This window comes from Myotis brandtii, unplaced genomic scaffold (genome assembly GCF_000412655.1).
Source record: "Myotis brandtii unplaced genomic scaffold, ASM41265v1 scaffold131, whole genome shotgun sequence".
In the NCBI taxonomy this organism is placed as follows: Eukaryota; Metazoa; Chordata; class Mammalia; order Chiroptera; family Vespertilionidae; genus Myotis; species Myotis brandtii.
Genome location: NW_005354632.1, coordinates 5,799,855 through 5,819,400, shown reverse-complemented (window position 1 = coordinate 5,819,400; position 19,546 = coordinate 5,799,855). Strand labels below are relative to the sequence as shown.

The following is a 19,546-nucleotide window of genomic DNA, read 5'->3' as shown; positions in this document are numbered from 1 at the left end:
AATGAGTTTGCCGACCACTATCCTAGACTGATCTTTGCATTACGGGATTCTTGATGAGAGTGGTAGTTACTCTTGCCCCTGAAAAGAAAGCCTCTAGACTTATTTCGGACAGTGTTAAGCCATCTTCAGCCACAGATAAGACTCCTCTTCGTGAGGAAACAGACTCCGGTGAAGAACAAACACGAGTAGCCGCCATGTACTAGGAGGGCTCCTCCCCCGTGGGTTGGTGACAAGTGGTTGCCGTGGGAACATTGCGCGATGGTTTCTAATGTCTGTTCATTCTTTTAAACCTGTCCAGTGGCTCCCAAAGTAGCTTTGTCAACAGTTCCTTCCGTGCAAGTTGCAAACCACAAGAGAGGTAGGAGTTCTGGGATTCATACAGTGGTCCCCCGCGCTGTGTGTTGTGAAACATTGTACTGTATGAATCGGGAATATCTGTGGGGTGTACCCATCAGCTTACTGGTGAGGCATGTGGCCTGACACTGAGCCGTGCATCCCCTGGTCCTGGGAATGTCATCTGTAAGAGGGGGGGGGGGAGCTTCACTCAGAAAGTTCACTCTGCAAACCAACAACGCTGCAGCTTTGTTTTCCGAAAGATCCGTGTGTGACTAAGAATCAGAGCAGCTTAGGTTCCCGTGTAGCATGAGCGTGAGAGTATGAACACTGTTGTCCATTCGCACTGAAAACATGGAAACCCACGCGGTGTGAGCTTCGAGGATGCTCTTCATGAGAACAGAAGGGCAGGGGCTGTATGCAGTGCCCACTTGATGTTGTAACCAATGACATCCCTTGGGGTTTCTGCTTCCAACCCTTAGTTGGAATGAATTTGAACCAATCCGAGGGACGCTCGACACTGGGCGTAAGCCATGACCGTGACCCAAGAATAATAATCAGGGCACAGTCTTTAAGTGAGAGCCAGCAGCGTCTCCTCTGGGACTCATGCATGGCCCGCTCCAGGTGGCATCCGTCAGTCACAGAATGGAGATTTTTTTCCCAGGAAACCTAAAGACTCCTATTCTTAGTTCGCCTTTTTCCTTCAAATGTCCCATGTGACAGGTGTGTCTTGTCTTCCACCCTTGACTGCTGTGCATATGTTTTTCTTTTTTGAAATTAACGCCTCTTACCCATAAATAGATTGATTGGCTACATCCAGCTTTGGTTTGGCCCCACCTGCTGAAAGTGACCACAATAGCTTCCCCATTCCTTAGCGAATGTAGCCAAATCCTCTTCCCGAGTTTAATCAACGCCCAGTCGGTCCTCCTGAGGCCCCTGGAGAAAGGGGGAGCTGGTCAGAACATGGGGAGAGCAGACACGGTAGAATTGACGCCACGCCTTACGCGCCCCCCCCCACGTGCTTTCACGCAGCTTTTGAGGGGCTTCCAAATGGATTGGAAACCCAGGGAATCTAACTCCTTCAGGAGCCGAGCAGCCCGGAGGCTGGGTTATCACGCCTGCGTGTGTGTGTGTGTGTGTGTGTGTGCGTGTGTGTGTGTGTGCATGTCACAGTGTCATGGGCAGTCATGAGGCCACGGGGGATGTCCTTCCCCCTCTGCCATAGGCAGACCTGCCCAGAAAAACCAGGGCGGTGACGGAGAAGGGGAGCAACGGGGACTCTCGCAAAGTCCATGTCTTCCGTGTCCTGTCCACACGCTGGATACTCAGGAGGCCTCTTGGCCTGGTCCTGGACCCCTCCGTCCGACCCCTGGTTTCTTGGTGTCACAGCACTTAGAACATCCACACGCCCTCCGGAGGCAGGAAGAAGCCACCTAAGGGTGTGCCTGGAAGAGCGAAGCCGCAGCAGGGTTGGGGGAGGGTACGGGCCAGGAAACCGCTCCCCTCCGCCCCAGAGGCCCCTCAGAGGCATGGTGCCTGTTAACGCAACGAAGGAGACATCTCACTAGAGCTCGGATTCACTCACCTTCCATCTATCTCAAGTCCTTTTCCCAAATCCTTTCTTTGTGAGGGAGCAAATGAATTCTCTCCAGCTCTGGCTTTGAATACGTTTTCCTCCTTGGGCCAAAGAAAGAAATCTACCCGCACGCCTTCACATGCTCTGTCTGATGCTGACAGCGGTAAGGCCACGGGGACAGTGAGAAGGAAGGCTTCCCCTCCTCTTCCTGACACCCTCTTCCTTCCACTCTTCCTCTCCAGGCCAGTCTCAGAGCCGCTAGACTAGGCCTCACAGGTGTGGGTCTTTCCTGTTCTAGAAGCCAACGGCGGACACTCGCTCTCCTTCCAGACTGCCAGCCTCATTGCTCTTCACTGGCCAGTGACTACGCCCTCCCATATGTCTTGGGGGGGTGGGGGGTTGTCCCCCAGGGGAATGTCGGTTGTCACGGCTTGGGATATCCTGTAACAATCAGGACAACAGAGAATTGTTTGGTCCAAAACTTCAATAATGCCAAGGCTGAGGACCCCTGCTGCGTTTGGCAGGACTGGGCCTCGTTCACGCTGTCCCCCGGCCCAAGGCGGTCCTCCGTGCGCACCCATTGTCATTGTCTGGGGGCCGTACCACGCAGATGTGTTTGCAAGACCACCGTGAGGGCTGTTTGCACAGCAGTAGTTAGCACTTGTCTGAAAAAAAAATAGGTATCGTTCACAGTGCCATTTGAAGATCAAAAAATTACATAAAGCCACAGTCATTTTCAGAAATCTGGTTTTTCGCGCCTGAATTGGACCTGTGTAGACCCAGGGTCAGCTGTCTGCTAAACTAATCACTAAGCTATATCTTCCCGGGCGGCTGTCGTTTTTCTAAACTCTCTAATGTATAGGATAGAGCCAGACTCTTATGGAATACGAATGGTGAGGGAGTGAATTAAACATAATTTTCCTCTATATCTTCCTCTGTCCCCCAAAGGAGGGTGCCCCGGGACCCTCGCGGGTTCCTTGACCGTCCAGTCCGCAGCTGTGAGTGTGTAAGATGTGCCAGGCGATGTCCTGGGCGCTGAGGTTACACCAGTGAGCCACGCAGACACGGGCTGTACTCGTGTGTTGACAGTCAGTGCAGGGGGGAGATTTCTTCTTAAATATGCTTTTCCGGTTCTGTAAATTCTGTGGGGAAAATGAAACAGGCTTAGGAAATTGGGGGACTCGTGTGTTTGGGTCCAGGGTTGTTACTGCAGACAGAGTGGTCTCAGAATTTCCTTTGAGCAGAGAGCTAAAAGTGAGGAAGCAGGTCCTAGGAGTGGCAAGGGGAGGAGCATTCCAGACAGCATGACCAGCACGTGCAAAGGCCCTGGGGTAGCGCTTGGCATGTGGGCAGAGCAACATGGAGGCATTTTACAGCCAGTGCGGAAGAGGGTGACAGCAATGAGCCCCCAGGAAGCCAAGGGGCCAGATCCACGGGGAAGGAATGAGCTGGAGCTCGGCCCGTGAATACAAATGACACAGGGAGCCGTTAGGATGAGGAGCAGGGGACGTCATGGCCTCATTGAAGTTTTCAGAGTTGCTCTGACTGCTGTGTGGAGAGGAGACGGTCCCGGGATGGAAGCCAGGACAGCAGCTTGGGGACAATCCAATATTCCGGGGGGGGAGGGGGGTGGCTGTAACTAAGGAGGCGGTGGAGCAAGGCGGAGAGATGTAGAATATGTTTTCAAAGCACAGCCGAGTGTCTGCTGATGGCTTGGTCGCCAGGGAGGAGAACATGCGAGGTGTGGAGAACAGGGAATGCTGAGCCGAGCGATGGGAGGGGTGGCGTTGTCACTGAGATGGGTGGCCCCTGGCTGAGCAGGGGTGCCCTCGGAGCTTGGAGGGGAGTGGGTGGGAGGTGAGGTGTCTATTCAGTGTCTAAGCGGAGACATGAAGAAGGCAGCTGAGTATCTGTCCGGATGAAGTCTCGCTAACTGACAGGGCGTTGGCCCCACTGGGAATAACTCCAGTAAAACCTCGTTACAATTCGGACGAGGGCGGCATCCCTTAAAGCCGAAAGTCTAGTGGGTGGGAGGTGAGGTGTCTATTCAGTGTCGAAGTGGAGACATGAAGAAGGCAGCTGAGTATCTGTCCGGATGAAGTCTTGCTAACTGATGGGGCGTTGGCCCCGCTGGGATGAACTCCAGTAAAACCTCGATACAATTTGTCCCTTAAAGCTGAAAGTCTGTTATAGAATCAAGTTGGTTTTCCAAATTTGGATGTTAAAAAACAAAAGATAAATTAGTTAGTTTACCTGCTTTGACTTAGGTAGACACGTTTGTGTAATTAAAAGTAAGTATGTATGAAAAGTTCAGTTTCACAGGAAAGTTGCCGATATGTATTCCTGTCATGTTAAATCGATACTGAGCAGGTCTAGTAAATGCAGGCATTCACCGGTCACCTGGTGAGCAGATGCGCACGGCTGGGCGGGGCTTAGCGCCCGTGGGAACATGCACCTGTTCCACCTGCTGCAGAAAGTCCCGCCACGTGAGGCAGGGCCAGTTAACGCTGGTGATGCCATGTGATCATGTGCTAATCGGTCTCAGAACTCTTGGATTTAAATATGTGGACTGTAGTTGTAGGTACGTGATATTTAGTTATGTTAGTGAAATTACTACAGTGTTTTTCCCCCACAAAGGGCCTCTTCGCTAAAGTTTGTTAAGAATAACAGTGAATTAATAACAAAAAAAATAACCTGTTAATTTAATTTAAGCAAATCTTGGTTAAAAACATACAGACCAGAAATGTTGTCCGTTAAATCCAAAGTCTGTTAAATTGAGGTCTGCAAAATCGGGGGTTCACAGTGTTTGGGGAAGGTTAGCATGTGGATGGTGTATGAAGTCATGAAGCTGGATTACAAAACAGCAACAGCCCTCAGTGGATAGAGCCTCCGCCCAAGGTCCCAGGTTCCATCCCAGTCAAGGGCTTGTACCTCAGTTGTAGGCTTGATCCCTTGCCCTGGTTGGGGTGAGTACAGGAGGCAACCAATTGATGTGTCTCTCTCACATCCATGCTTCTCTTTCTGTCTCTCTCCCTTCCACTCTCTCTAAAACTCAGTGGAAAAATATATCCTCGGGGGCTGATTAACAAGCAGAACAAAAACAACCCTGGCTCTAGGGCAGTGATGGCGAACCTATGACACACGTGTCAGAGGTGACACGCAAACTCATTTTTTTGGTTGATTTTTCTTTGTTAAAGGGCATTTAAATATATAAAATAAATATCAAGAATATAAGTCTTTGTTTTACTATGGTTGCAAATATCAAAAAATTTCTATATGTGACACGGCACCAGAGTTAAGTTAGGGTTTTTCAAAATGCTGACACGCCGAGCTCAAAAGGTTCGCCATCACTGCTCTAGGGTGAGCCTAAAGAGCAAAGAGGGCCAGTGACTACACCCTGAGATGTGTGAGGAGACGGGCAGAAAGGGAGGGAAAACAATGGTGGGTGCGAAGGCGGAGAACAGAGAGAGAAGCCCCCTGTCCAGGAACGGTTGCCAGGCAGCTCCGAGGACCCCATGAGTGATGATCATGAACTTAAAGTGAGACTTTATCCAAAACGGTTGGATAAAACCCCCACATTCAGCTGTTAGGTGTATAGGCACGGAGAGCTAGAGAGTTGGACATAACCAGGACCAGACTTGCCCAGGAGATGACGATTGGGGTGAGGGGGGCAGGGGACGAGAGAGTGAGAATATGTGAAAGGAAGTAATTACCAGGATGGACCATGGACTCCATTCTTGTGGAAAGGGAAGGGGGGAGATGGTAGGTCCGTGAACTGGACGATCAAAGGCAGGGGAGGAGAGAGTGAGGATGGACCATGGACTCCATTCTTGTGAAAAGGGAAGTGGGGAGATGGTAGGTCCGTGAACTGGACAATCAAAGAGTCATTGAGCTATTCCTTCAGGATTTTAAGATGCTAATGCCTCTCGGACGAGATCATGAATGATCATTCGTGGATTCCGTGCCCATCTTGGAAAGACTCGTTGCTGGGGAGTGGTGAATTCACAGAATACTGAAAGTGAACACGGCAGTTTCAGAATTACATGTGAAACGTCTTGTGTTTATCTAGTGTCCTCGTGTTCTTCAAATCGCTTTCAAAGGTCTTTTTCTCGTTTTACATTCTCAAGTTTACATCACAGCCAAGCAAGGCAACTTATCAAAGTCTGGGAAGAGTCTTAGAAGTGTTAAAAGAATCAAGTGTCCACTAGCCCATTTCCTAGATTGTAAAGCATGTAAAAGATTCCCTTACCTTCTGAATAAGTTTATAATGTTGGGTGTTGAGCTACGTAGGATTTTGTGTATCGCTATATAATTACTTATATCATTTATATTATTTAACTCTTCTCATCAAAAGTAATATATTGGCTTTCAAAAGAGGATCCGGAAACAAATAGTTAATGTCATCCCAGAAATGTGTACCATTCCTTAAATGCAAAAATTCAGTGCCAGTCACGTTTGACATCTCTCTGGACATTCGTGGACTGGGTTCGAGAGTGTGGAACTCGGAAATCTACATTTTTTTCTTGGATAAACTTTGCAGATGGAGGTCAGATGTGGTCTGGCCATGGGGCAGGTGTTACCGAACCCTCAACACCCACAAAGGAACCAGGTCATGAAACTTGCCCAACTTCCTGCCTCTGCACACACGACTCCTTTCCCCTGAAACGCTCATTCCCTCCTTTTTCTTTTTCTTAAATACACTCGACCTCCCCTCCGGAGGTTTCATATTAAGTCCAGTGTGAAGTCAGTTTTCCTAACCCCTCTGGAGTTCCTGGGTTTCTCTGGAGGCCGCACGTGGCACCACGGGTGTTCTGACCCGAGCTATTCTGTGTTCTATCTGAGCACCTGCTTGTCTTGCCCACTAAACTAGCTTCTTAACAACAGGGACTCCTGGTCATCCCGAAAGCTCCTGGGATGAATGTATGCCTTCAAGGATGCTTTTGACACAAGATGTTACATTAGGTGCACCGAGGACCAACCTGGGGTAGGGACCAGGGAGGACAGCGCTGAGGACCCCTTCCGGGAGGGGCAGCCCACTCCTCAGGAGGCCAGGCAGCTGGAAGAAGTCCTTGGGAACGAGATGTCAGACTTGGGTCTCCTCCCTCCTACCACCTCTCTGAGGCGTCTCCAGACCAAAAAGATTCTCCCTGTTTCAAACACTCAACCAAGGAACGTTTTCGAGGCCTTTTAGGTTCCCTCGGAAGTCAGAAATGCCACCGCAAGGAAACTGTAACTCAGGGAGATAGAGTGTACTGGGGTGAAGTGCTTGTTGTTTCCTGGGAGAATTTAATTTGGTGACCTATAATTCTAGCGTTATCTTTTTAACGTGGCAGGCCCTAAAACTACTAAACTGATGCAAGTACCTTCTTACCCCACCTCCCACATTGGAGTCCCACGGCTTCCCTGTCCTCTCCTCGCTCTGGGTCCCCCGATCCCCATCTCCATCCCCACCCAGCACACCTGCAGGGACACAGACAGCCTTCCATAGGGAAGCGGCTCGCCCTCAGGAACCTCCCCTCCTTCTTGCCTCTGGCGTCCCCACGATGCTGACCCTGTTCCTGGGGCCTTCCACTCTTCACCATTTCCAGTGTCCTCCTCTGCCTCTGTCCGAATTTTCTGTCATTCTGTCAGAACCGTGACCTCAGCGCTCTGCTGTAGGAACCGGCTCTCCACTGCATGAATCCATAGCATTCTGATGGGTAGAAGCATGTTAATTTTTTTAAAAAAAAGGAGATAGCTAGTCTCCTCCCTTTTCTGATGGGTAGAAGCATGTTAATTTTTTTAAAAAAAGGAGAAGGCTAGTCTCCTCCCTTCTCCCTTATTCATTTGTGATGATGCTTATTCATTTTTATTTTGGTCATCAAAGGCAATACTTCCAAAATTTTATCTAGGCCAAAAGCTTCACTCAGCACCTCCCATAGTGCCTGGCACATGGTAGACAAACCCAAAAAGTATTGATTGAGTGCATGAATGAATGGATGGATGGATGGATGGATGGATGGGCTCAAATAGTGACTGTCTTTGGCTTCCTGGTGAGATGACATAAAAGCCAGGCATTAGTCAGAGGAGTGTTTTTAGGTAAACGAGGTTTGCAGTATCCTGGTTGACTGTCCTCTTAGATGTCCAGCGAGGTCTACCCCCATCTTTTGAGAAGACAAATTAGATCCCCATCTAGTGATCCCTCACCTTTTTTTAAGGGGCTGATTTGACAGTTATGGCTACCAATGGGGGCTTGGTCTCTATCACTTCCTTTAAAAAGGTTGAATTAGATGAACAACCTCTTGCTTTGGTTGAGTTGCAACCGAGAGAACAATCCAGTCCCTCTCCACCCTCCCCGACCTGTTCTCGTCCTCTCGGCTCCATTTCCTCGTCTAATTCTTATCATTGTCACCCCTAAGCGTCAGAGGCACCGCCAACATTTTGAGGAGACAAAGGAAAAAAACCTGGGGATACGGGAGCTGCCTGGTCTTTCTATTGTCAAAGACTTAGCTTGAAACTTGGAAGGAAAAGAAATACCAAAAACCCCTGTTTTTACACAAATAACCTCCCTGCTTTTTATACTTTCTCTCACATGTTAGCAAACATGCAGAGCTGGCCTGGCGAGAGGCTCTCAGAGGCCATCTTTCTTCTTGACATTTGGGGGAAGAAAACAAAACAAAAAGAATATCTAGTTGTCTGGATCCCTATTAAATTGGCCGTGACTTCTGTGAACCCCTGACCGGGTTCCTCTCTTGACAGCATCAGTAGTGAGAGACTCTAGTCCAAGGAGCCGTGGGTGATGACAGATTCAGGCCTTTGGTCAGCGGTTCTCAACCTGTGGGTCTCGACCCCTTTGGCGGTCGAACGACCCTTTCACAGGGGTCGCCTAAGACCATCCTGCATATCAGATATTTACATTACGATTCATAACAGTAGCAACATTACAGTTATGAAGTAGCAACGAAAATAATTTTATGGTTGGGTCACTGTATTTAAAGGGCCAGAAGGTTGAGAACCACTGCTCTAGTCCAAGGAGCCGTGGGTGATGACAGATTCAGGCCTTAGGTGCTCACACACGTCCCCTCCTCTTTTGTCAGTCTGCAAAGACGGACAGGAAACGGGGCAAGGGATGCAAAGACAGCAACGTTCCCCATGTGCCAAAATTAGACTTTCGCATCCACGGAAGCCAAGCCTTCCCAGATATTAAAAGGTGTGCACCTGCAAATGCTTCTGTTCATCCTGTCTGCCAAGAATTGACAACCTCCCGTCATGTTCTGAATGTCCGGCCTTTCTCTCCTGCTCGAAACAGATGCTCCCTCCATGCCCGTCACAGCCACCTGCCGTCGCCATGTGTCATGTCGCACCGCATAGATGTAATGCCATGCCTCCATCTCCTCCCCACCCCTCATTGTATCCAAGCATGTGGTATGCGATGACTCTTCCGCTGCCGTATACACTCTGTATACATTTCTCTTCTTCCTTGCAAGACTGCGAATGCTTCGGCCACTCCAATCGATGCAGTTATATCGATCTGCTAAACACAGTCATTTGCGTGAGCTGTAAGCACAACACTAGAGGGCAGCACTGTGAGTTATGCAGGCTGGGCTACTTCCGAAATGCTTCGGCACAGCTGGACGATGAGAATGTGTGCATAGGTCAGTCCCCTTATCATTTCAGCTACTGTTCTGTGCCTTTCACGCGATGGGGAGCTATGGAAGGCGGAGAGGCTGGGGATCTGTACCATGGCTGAGCCGGAAGGACCTTTCTCGAAGGAACTTTCTCAACGGGGAAAACATCCCTGTGGTAGACTTAAAATTCACGTGTGCTGGTTGAAATCGTAGTTGGGGGAATATATGGCGAATCCTTATGTGACTGTTGCTTTAAAGATAATGAGCTGAAAAATGTTTCGGAGATAAAGAATTTCCCATTTTCCTTTTGCATGAATTCTTAAAACCTGGTCATTTCAGCCTAACCTTAAAGTGAAGCTATGCATTCCACATTCAAAATGGGGACTCACTCTAGGGGCTTGAATTATCGATGTGAGAAGCTAGGATACAGCCTCTTGCACATAATCGCTAATCAACAAATACTGGTTGATTACAAATATTGCCATTTGCAACTGAAAGCCACATGCAGTTGGTAATGTAGAAGTCTTGCCTGCCTTTTTCATCCATAGAAAAGAAATTCCATTTATTGGATTTTTCTACAGTCTCCAAAAGGAGAAGCAATTTCTCAAAATTATTCTAGATGGTTAATTCTCTTAGCTTCGTGAGCCCTGGAAAATTGAGTCCACAGGGTTGGATCCCTGGGGCGCTGTCCCCACCCACCATGACGGTTGACCATGTCAACTGGAGAGAATCAGGTGGCCTTCCCATCAAAAAAAAAAAAAAAACCCTCCTGCCTGTGCATAGTGGGACCTGTCTTTAAGAAAGGGAGCTGATGGAGAAGTACGAACCAATAAATGGAATTTCACGTCATCATTTTCTAGGGAGAAATGCATATATTCAAAATGGTAAAGGCTGTGTATCCGTTACCACGCTAATGGGTATAACCATATAGGCAACCCATTTTAAAGGTAGAATATTTCACATAGAGACTAATTTCAACAGAATACAGGAGCTGAAAAATGACAGATGGTCTTTTCATCAAAAAAAGGAACCCAATCAATATGCAATTGTGGGATTATCGCTCTCCGATTGGATTGTCAAGGACATATAGGTACTTGCCAAGTGTCTCATTTAACTAGCTGTACACCTTGTTTTGAATTCGGTTGGGCCAAGTTTACATTCGACTGTATGTCTTCAGTATGTCCTATTTTTCAAAGCCTTCCTCACTTATCATTTGTGAATTAGTGGAGAGATCACTGGACTTAGAGGCCGGAGACCTGGGTTCAAGTCCCAGTGTGCTATTTAATAGCCGTGTGCCTTAGGTAAGTCATCTGAGAACCCCTGGTCACATGGGGATCCCATGGGATGCACGGCAAGCTCTTGGTGAACTGTGGGCTGACTTGTGAATGTGTTTTTTTACTTGATCCTCATTAACAAAGCGGTGTGTGTGGGGGGGGACGGGGGGGTCAGGGGTAAGTGTTCCACTGATAATTGCCCATTTTCTAGTTGAGAAAAGTAAGGCAAGTTGACGCACATCATATGGCGTTAGCAAAGAGTCCCTTTTCTGACTTCAAAGCTTGAACACGTTCTCCCAGCCACCCTGACCCAATTAGCAAAGCTATGCTTCTCAGACTTGTACTTATAGAATTTTTTTATTAATCTTTATTGTTGAAAGTATTACATACGTCCTCTTTTTCCCCCCATTGACCCCTTCTAGCCCACCCCCGCCCCCTGCACCCCCTCACCCCCGCCTTCCCTCTGAGGTTCCACAGTCTGGAATGCTTTTGGAATGAGAGCCACAATTCCACTCCAACCTTAGGAACAGAAATTCAGTTGCCTTTCTAACACCGGGGTTACAAAGACTTGAGGATATTACTAACAACCCAAAGACATGTAGCTGTCTGAATTTTGAATGCAGAGTTCCATGTTGCTGAATGTCACCCGTAAAAATATATAAATGCCACACCATAAATATGGAAGCAAGAGAAAAGGTAAAATAAATAGGAGCGCAGGAATGAAACCTAATTATTTCTATTTATGTACGATTACAAGGTTTTATAACTTAATTTCATATTACTTGAAATAAATTAAAGAAAAAGGCCTCAAGAGAAAAGATTCTATCCCAGGGACTTTCTCATTGCAGGTAATGTAACAATGCCCCGATATGTGCTATTTGGAGTAATATTCTGTTCTGAGGAAGTTGGGCCTTTTTCCAGTCCTAAAATAATCTATGAAGGACAATCTGTGCTCCCCCTTCGATTCTAAGAGATATAGTTTTATCGTAAATCCACGCTTGATTATCCACAGACAAGAGGACAGCCCATTCCGCTTTTGTCTTTTAAAATATAAGCTGCAGATAAAATATGGAAAGCTTAAGTAGACATGTTTTATTTATTTCTACTTTTAAAAAAAATCAAGAGCCGTTGTTTTTTGTGGGGGTTTTTTTTCCATTTCTGGAAAGTCTGTTCATTAAAACCCTAAATCTTTGGGGAATTCTAGAAAATAGAAATCTTTGGAGAGCACTATTTTACACTCTTCAAACCAAGGAAAGGACTTGGTTAGCACAGAGATGGGTGTTGTGAGGTGCCGTTGCCTACATTAGCCAGTAGCTACAATGTCCCGCACACACCAGCTCCTTAAATTGTTGCCCTTTTCCTAAGGGGGGGAAATTGTTTTTAGAGAATGAACCGAAAGGTATGGCCAGCTGGTATCAGCAATGGTCTGTCTTTTGTCTTTAGTCCATACATGCAGATGTGCAACGAAGCAATCACATTTAGATTCCAGTTTTCCCACAGGAGCGACTAAGGGCAGGGAAATCGAGACTGAGGCTGAGTTGCTCCTGGGGGCCACGGGCAGCCTGTGGCTCATGGCCAAGGCCCAAGGTTAGCCCTGTCGGGCACAGGACCCTTCTCACTATTCCCCACACTAAGCTCCCCACAGGGCTTAAGGCAAGACTGAGGGTTGAATTTGAGAGGCTGCACCACAGGGAACTGAGGGCTCATGTTTCCAGAAAGCACTCATCGAAACGAATGGGTGTCTACCCAGCGCCTTTGCACAGAATCAGGCGGTAATCTCACAAAAATGTCAACTTCATCTAAATCTTCTCTAAATATTTTTTTAAACGGCGCTTTAACAGCTGGCCATCAAATCCACTGGGAAACAGCCCATAATCTCTGACCAAACGTGGACTCTGTTGAAATAGCTGTACACCGCCTGCATCATTTTATAATCCTGCAAATGTAAAATGCAGGCTGATCCATGTTGCCACAGTGATCGCTGCTTTGGGATCGCTGGTGAATTTACCGGTTTTCACACACATTCCAAACACAGCCGTGTCTCCAACGATGCATGGCATTGCCCTGTATGACGCAGCAGTTACGTGGAGAGGGCGGCCTTGCACGCCTGTCTCAGAAACACTCCAGCAGAAAGCTAGCGGACGCCTGGTGTGTGACGTTGGGTAGTCACTGCCAGGGCCCAGCCGTTGCTACTAAACATAGCTCAGCTGATATTGGATTATTTTTTATTCCCCTTGGAACCCCAGTTCAGGTCATCAGCAGTCCCTTCTGTAGAGCAAAGCAAACGCAAGACACTTTGAACCTATCAATCAATTGCAATGTAACTATGGAATCAAACCTCCCAACGTGTTTCATGGTGTTTTTCAGCCTAGCAGTGCTGCCTATTCTTCCTAGTTTCATAGAAGAAAAAAAATTCTCCAAGGCCATCCTACCGTACAGCACCTACCATACAGCAAAGTCCCATAAGTAATATAGATACTTTAAAACCCAAGTATTTGTGTGGAAGGTGGAGTGTAGCCCCACCTCTTCTTGTTATTTATTCTCATTACTGTTTGAGTAAGTTCATTACACCTACACCGTTTCCTAAGACAACCACTGGCATATTCTGTGGTTTAGACATTTCACATTTTTGAGGGAGAAATAAAACAACTTTGTTTACATAGTTTTGCATCTAGAACCTTGTAATAATCAATTTTTAAGTATATTTTATTGATTTTTTATAGAGAGGAAGGGAGAAGGAGAGTGATAGAGAGTTAGAAACACTGATGAGAGAGAAACATTGATCAGCTGCCTCCTGCACACCTCCTACTGGGGATGTGCCCGCAACCAAGGTACATACATGCCCTTGACTGGAATCGAACCTGGGACCCTTGAGTCTGCAGGCCGACGCTCTATCCACTGAGCCAAACTGGTCAGGGCATAATAATCAATTTTTATGGGCTAATTGACCAGGGTAGTATGTGAATTCATGTTGGCCAAAGAAAATTCTACCACCTGGCTAACAAAACATTGGTGGTTTATTGTCAACGTATACACAAAAACATCTTACAGTTTGGAGATAGGTGCATACTTATACATATGCACAGAAAAACATCTTAAAGCCATAACAGAATTACTATTTTTAAAATTTTTAAACAACAACCCCCTATACACACACATTAAAATAGGAAATGCCGATTTAAAATAAAACTAGTTACTAAGGACAAACCACGCCAGCCAAGGAGAGAGCATTTTAGAGTTAACCTCGTTTTATTTTTACCTGTGTATACCTATTCGCCTTCTACATGTTTGCAGCAGAAGAATGCTGAACTATAAAGAGGAAAAAAAATGATTTAATCACCACTGCTTTTGGAGTCTACTAAGGCCTTCCACATTTTTTTGAAGAAATTAGCTAATTAGTTCCCATGACAGAAAGAGTGAGAGCGGGCCTCTGACCCTCTGTGGTGTTAAACCCTGAGTCACCATGGCTAACGGGTGCTCAACTGGGTGATACTAAACTGGGATTCCTAGGGCTGCTCATGGCGGTTGTTCGGTTATTTGCTTGGTATGATTTTACTTGGGGTTTGTTGGTTTTTTTTTTAACAAGAAAACCTCTTCATGGGCCCCTTGTTATGGAGGAGCCCAAGAACCTGCCCACGATCCCACGGTGGGGAGATAAGTGAAGAAACTTTGTCCCCCAAACTCCACACACCGCCAACCAGCTGGTCCTGAAACCTCTCAGGCCAGTGGAAGCCCAAGGCGACCTGGCCCCGCCTTCAGGCCAAGCAGTGCTCGGGCGTAAAAACACCCCCCTGAGGCTATGGGCCGAGTCAGGAAAATGGCCCGTTTCTGTTTATTACTCACAGTTCAGACAATCTAGTGAGAAAAGTCTCAAACGTAGAAAGTTACGTGGGATCTCGGCATTTCCTTTCCTGAGTGTTCATCTCGGCGGCACAAACGCCGCACTGGCCTCGTAGATCAGTCCCTACAGGGTGTCCATCCCGAGTCATAAGGGAAAACCTGCCTGTGAGTGAGCCACGTGCATCCGTACTGCACTGTAAACCTGTCCGGCGGTTCTCGGATCCGAAGCGTCTCAGGTCAGCCCGTTTGAATCATCTCAGCAGCTTTGGCCCTGATGGTGGATGATGGAGCCTCGCTGGCCACCCTGCTGGTGGCGTTCACGCGACCGTGTAAGAGGCCCCGCCAATGGCCTCTCCATCAGGCCCCGTGGGCGGTGGGGAGCGCGATGCCTTATCTCCCTGGAAGGTTTCGGTTGATTTCCTCCCGTGTCATGAAAACGATGTCCTGGGCGGCCGGGCAGGTAAATCGATGGACCTGCCGTGGCCGCCTTTGCCAGAGCGTTTCGTTAGCGGCATCCGTCCTGAGGGAGCGAGGCGCTGGTGGCCGTGGGCGCGGGTGTCGGCACCCTCCGGCCCTGGGCCTGCTCTCCAGCCTGTGTGTTGTCTCCTTTCCGCAGAGTGTTATTGTAACCCCTTGGGCTCAGTCCATGAGCGCTGTAATGGCTCGGGATTCTGTGAGTGTAAGGCGGGAGCCACGGGGCCTAAGTGTGATGAGTGTCTGCCGGGCAATTCCTGGCACGCCGGCTGTCGACGTAAGTAACTGGGGCGCTGCCCTCGCCCGCTGCAGCATGGCCCCCCCTGCTTGCCTGGCCGGCGTGCAGCGCTCAGAGCAGAAAAAGGCCCAGCCCGACCCCTGACAAGCCTGCAAAGCTACCTGAGCCTTTCCCGCCACCCAGCGAGTTCCGATTGGCACTCATGTTGGAGACGGATTTCAAGAATGCCTTTGCTTCCGAACCAAATGCCATTTTCTTTTATTGTTTTTATTATGTTTGGTTAATCCTCACGGAGGATGTTTTTTCCCTTGAGTTTTAGAGAGAGTGGAAGGGATGGAGGGAGGGGGGAAGAGGGAGAAATAGAGAGGTGGGAGGAGAGAGAAACATAGATGTGAGAGAGACACATGGATTGCTTGCTTCCTGCACGAGCCTGGACCAGGGCCAGGGATCAAACCTGCAACTCAAGTGCATGCCCTTGACCAGGAATCAAACCTGAGACCCTTCTGTGTGTGGGCAGACGCTCTAACCACTGAGTGACACCAGCCAGGGCCCAAATGCCATTTTCCTAACAAGTTCTAGAATAGCTATCTTATCCATTCTTTAAAGTCAGGATATTTTTCAGAGTCTGCTTTTGGAAAGACTTGGTTGTTTGTTTTCTCTGTCATTCCTTTTCCCACTTTTCTTTCTTCCTCTTCATCCTCACCCACTGTGATGAAGAATGGAAGCCTGTTTATCACCTGTTATATTCGCCGAATAGACGTTCCTTTCTTAGGTTGCATTTAGAAGCATTAAATATCCATGTTTCTCCTTTAAAATAATAAAGTAAAAGCTACCTAATGCCACGCTCAATGGCGAGGAGAGAGAGCAATTCATCAGCTGCCCAGCGGGTGTCTTTGAGGCCCGGCTCCGGCCCCTCTGATGGCTAGAGCCACTCACATTGAAATATTGTACGCGGATCCGTGTACCTGGCCAGACCGTAAATTCAGTGGCACAATAGGGACCCGGCCAGGAAGCCCTCACCGCAAAACGAGGGCTGGTGTGTCTGTGGTTCGTGTATTTCTTGAGCCAGAAGGGACCCTGGGGCCCCGGAGTCCATAAATTAAATGGTATCTACATCTCTCTCGCTACCCTGGATATCATTCCCATCACTGAATCTTAACCAGAAACCTAACGGCAATCCATCTAAGGGGCATGTAAATGCCAGGGGAGGATAAATGGCGAAAATCAATGCTGATGTTACGCCTCTGAGGTTGGGCACCATTCAGGGAGCCCTGGACGGATGCTGGGGTCGCGTGGTCCAGCCTCAACGCTCGGAGGGTCAGCAGGCCTTCTGAAAACCTTGTCAGGGGAAGTGGCATTTCATGTGGTGTGTCTGAGGAATGTGAATTTCAAAATCTGAGCAGAAGCCTCCTGGCGTCCTGCGTAACCTTCTCTGCTTTTTAGTTCTGCACCAACTCTGCACCCATCTATACCCGGCCAGCCGGCCGGCTTTATGAGGCACCAGGCAAATCCCCAGCCCAATAGAAAATCGTGCAAACCAGATAGGTAACCTTCCACGGTTTGTTATCCACCTTAAAAAAATTTAAGAAAATAAATGTAAGTTGATTCTAACAACTCACCATACCCGGAATATCTGAAATGGTATCACTGCAACACATAATGAGCATTAAAATGATCAAGGAGACGGTTTACATTTTCCCTCAGGCCCTGCAGTCAGACGTGGGTTTTGTGCTTAAACAGAACAGCTCAATTAGGACTGGCCATATTGCGAGGCGGGATGGCCACATATGTCTACCATATTGGACCGCGCGGCTCTAGAGGGCTCTTTGCTTGCTTGGCGCTTGGAAAAAAAATGTCAGCACGCAGGGCCTGTCGGGAGTCCCTGGCACCAGGGCTGTGCGGAAGGTGTGGCTGGCTCCTCGCGGAATGGAAGTCGCCTGTAAGGTGCAGGTCTCCGTAATGCAAGGCCGGGTGGAATGTTCCACCGCACTGATGTCACGGGCGTCAGGAAGTGAGCTGTGAGTCGGCCAAGGTTAGGGTGGATCCAGGAGCCGGAGGGCCAGCATCTGGAGCATGGCATTAGCAGGCAGTCCAGCCCTGGCCGGGTGGCTCAGTGGGTTAGAGCGTCATCCCGTCCACCAAAAAGGTTGTTGTGGGCTCGATCCCCAGGCAGGATGCCTACGGGAGGCAACCGATTGATGGTTCCCTCTCTCTGTCTCTCTTCCCTCCACCCCCACGCATACGTCTGCTTGCCCTGAGTTGAACCCATCCTTGCATTGGCCTCATTGTCAATGGCAGTGATATTAACCTGACAACAAGAAACCAACACCAAGAAGAGACAGTGGGAGAGCAGGGCTCACAGTGGCCTTGGCAGCAGTGAGCGGCCCTTTAGGTGGGCAGTGCCAGGTGAGGAGGGAACAGGACAGGGAGCTGCGGCCCCCTAGAGGAGCCATGTGGAACAGCAGTCAGAAAGGTCTGATCTTGCCAGTTATGGACACCATCGCTTATATCTATGATAGTGAGTGTATACATAGGCTTTGGAGTGATATGGACCTGGGTTTGAATCTCATCTCCGCCCCTTACCACCTTCAAGACTTAGGGGAAATTACTTGGACTCTCTAAGCACAGTTTTCATCTAAAAATGGGGGTAACACTAGGACCTAACACATGATAATCGTGAAGATTCAAGGAAAATGATGAGTGTGGCCCTTGTGGTAGATGATCAGCACTTGGTTATTAGTTAGTTCCAAGCACAGGTTGCTGTGTGAAAGCACTAGGCAAGAAGTCATGTCTTAAGTTTATTATACACGATGGTAGTGCGGAACGTGCAGCAAGATTGGCTACTGTAAGTATCAAACTGTTGACCAGGAGACTCTGAAAAGCTCTTGATTAGCCCTGGCTGGGTGGCTCGGTTGGTTGGAGCATCGCCCATACACCAACAGGTTCGATTCCTGATTCCCGGTCAGGGCACATACCTAGGTTGCCGGTTCGATCCCTGGTCCAGGTGTGTATGGAGGTAACTGATGGATGTTTCTCTCTCACATTGATATTTCTCTCTCTTTCTCCCCCTCCCTCCCTCCTTTCCACTGTCTTTAAAAATCAATGGAAATCAATGGAAACAATATCCTCGGGGGAGGATTAACAACAAAAAAGTGCCTCGTCCTTGGGAGCAGCAGGCTGTGATGGAGGGGGGTCCATAGAGAGCTGAGCAGGCCGCTGAGCACAGGGCTTGGCCTGTGGCAGATGTGAGCGGGGTTTGAAGGGCTATTACGTAACGAGTGGACGTGTTGGCTCAGGAAGACAGAGGGGGACCTGTGGGCACACGGAGCCGCGCAGGTTGCAGCCTCTCCAGCTGCCGGAGAGCCGCCATCGGCTGCCTTGGGGAGTGAGAGGTCCCCAGACTCTGGGAAAGTTCCAGCAGAAGCCGGAGGGGCTCCTAGGAGGGATGCTTTCAGGAAAGGCACTGCTTCAATGCAAGTGAAAGACCCCAGGGCCTCACCCGCCCTCCGACCTTCAGCCCAGGAGGCCAGGGGAGGGCGGTGAGGTTTTGTGTGATGACCTTCAGCCCAGGAGGCCAGGGGAGGGCAGTGAGGTTTTGTGTGATGACCTTCAGCCCAGGAGGCCAGGGGAGGGCAGTGAGGTTTTGTGTAGGAGCCATGGCTGAGCCCTCAGCGCTCTTCTCTCGGATCTCTCCTGACCACCAGGGCTTCTGTCCATCTCACTGGCCAGGTTCTCAGTCCTCACTGGTTTCAGAGCGAGACTTCAGATCCCTCCACCTCCTTTCCTCTCAGAGTCATTCCCACCATGGCTCCCCGGCCGCAATGGTTCAGGAAGCTCTTTCCTTCCTTCCCGCCCCACCCCCCCACCAATGAGGTTACCTCCCACGCACCCAACAACTTGTGATCATTAAGATGACGCTCCCAACGGCCTCTCTGAGGTGAAGGCGGCACCTCCTGGCGCCTCCCTGTGATCTCTCACTCCCTCTGGCCCCGTCGCCTGCTCTCCCCCGCGTGGTCTGAAAGCCTCCAGCTCCCATTTCACCCGTTGACCTCACAGGCTGAATCCACTGACAGGCGCGTCATGTCACTTAGACGAGGCCGTCTGTGCGGCATCAGGTCACTCATCGGGCCTGCTCACCTCTCTGTCGCTGAAGCCACGGGCACCACTGAGTCCGAGCTTTTCATTGCCTTTCCAGCACCGTGGG

The 19,546-nt window shown here is 49.0% G+C and overlaps 1 protein-coding gene across 1 annotated transcript in view; it reads left to right on the top strand.

The window, feature by feature from the left end:
• The window catches only part of NTNG1 (netrin G1), a 202,783-nt gene extending 187,379 nt beyond the window's left edge, over nucleotides 1–15,404 (top strand). The window contains exons 6-7 of the mRNA XM_005860123.2: nucleotides 9,376–9,543; nucleotides 15,247–15,404. Coding sequence (XP_005860185.1) covers nucleotides 9,376–9,543; nucleotides 15,247–15,389 — 311 coding nt within the window. The 3' untranslated portion in view covers nucleotides 15,390–15,404. The remainder of the gene's footprint in view (nucleotides 1–9,375; nucleotides 9,544–15,246) is intronic.
• The last annotated feature ends 4,142 nt before the right edge of the window (nucleotides 15,405–19,546 follow it).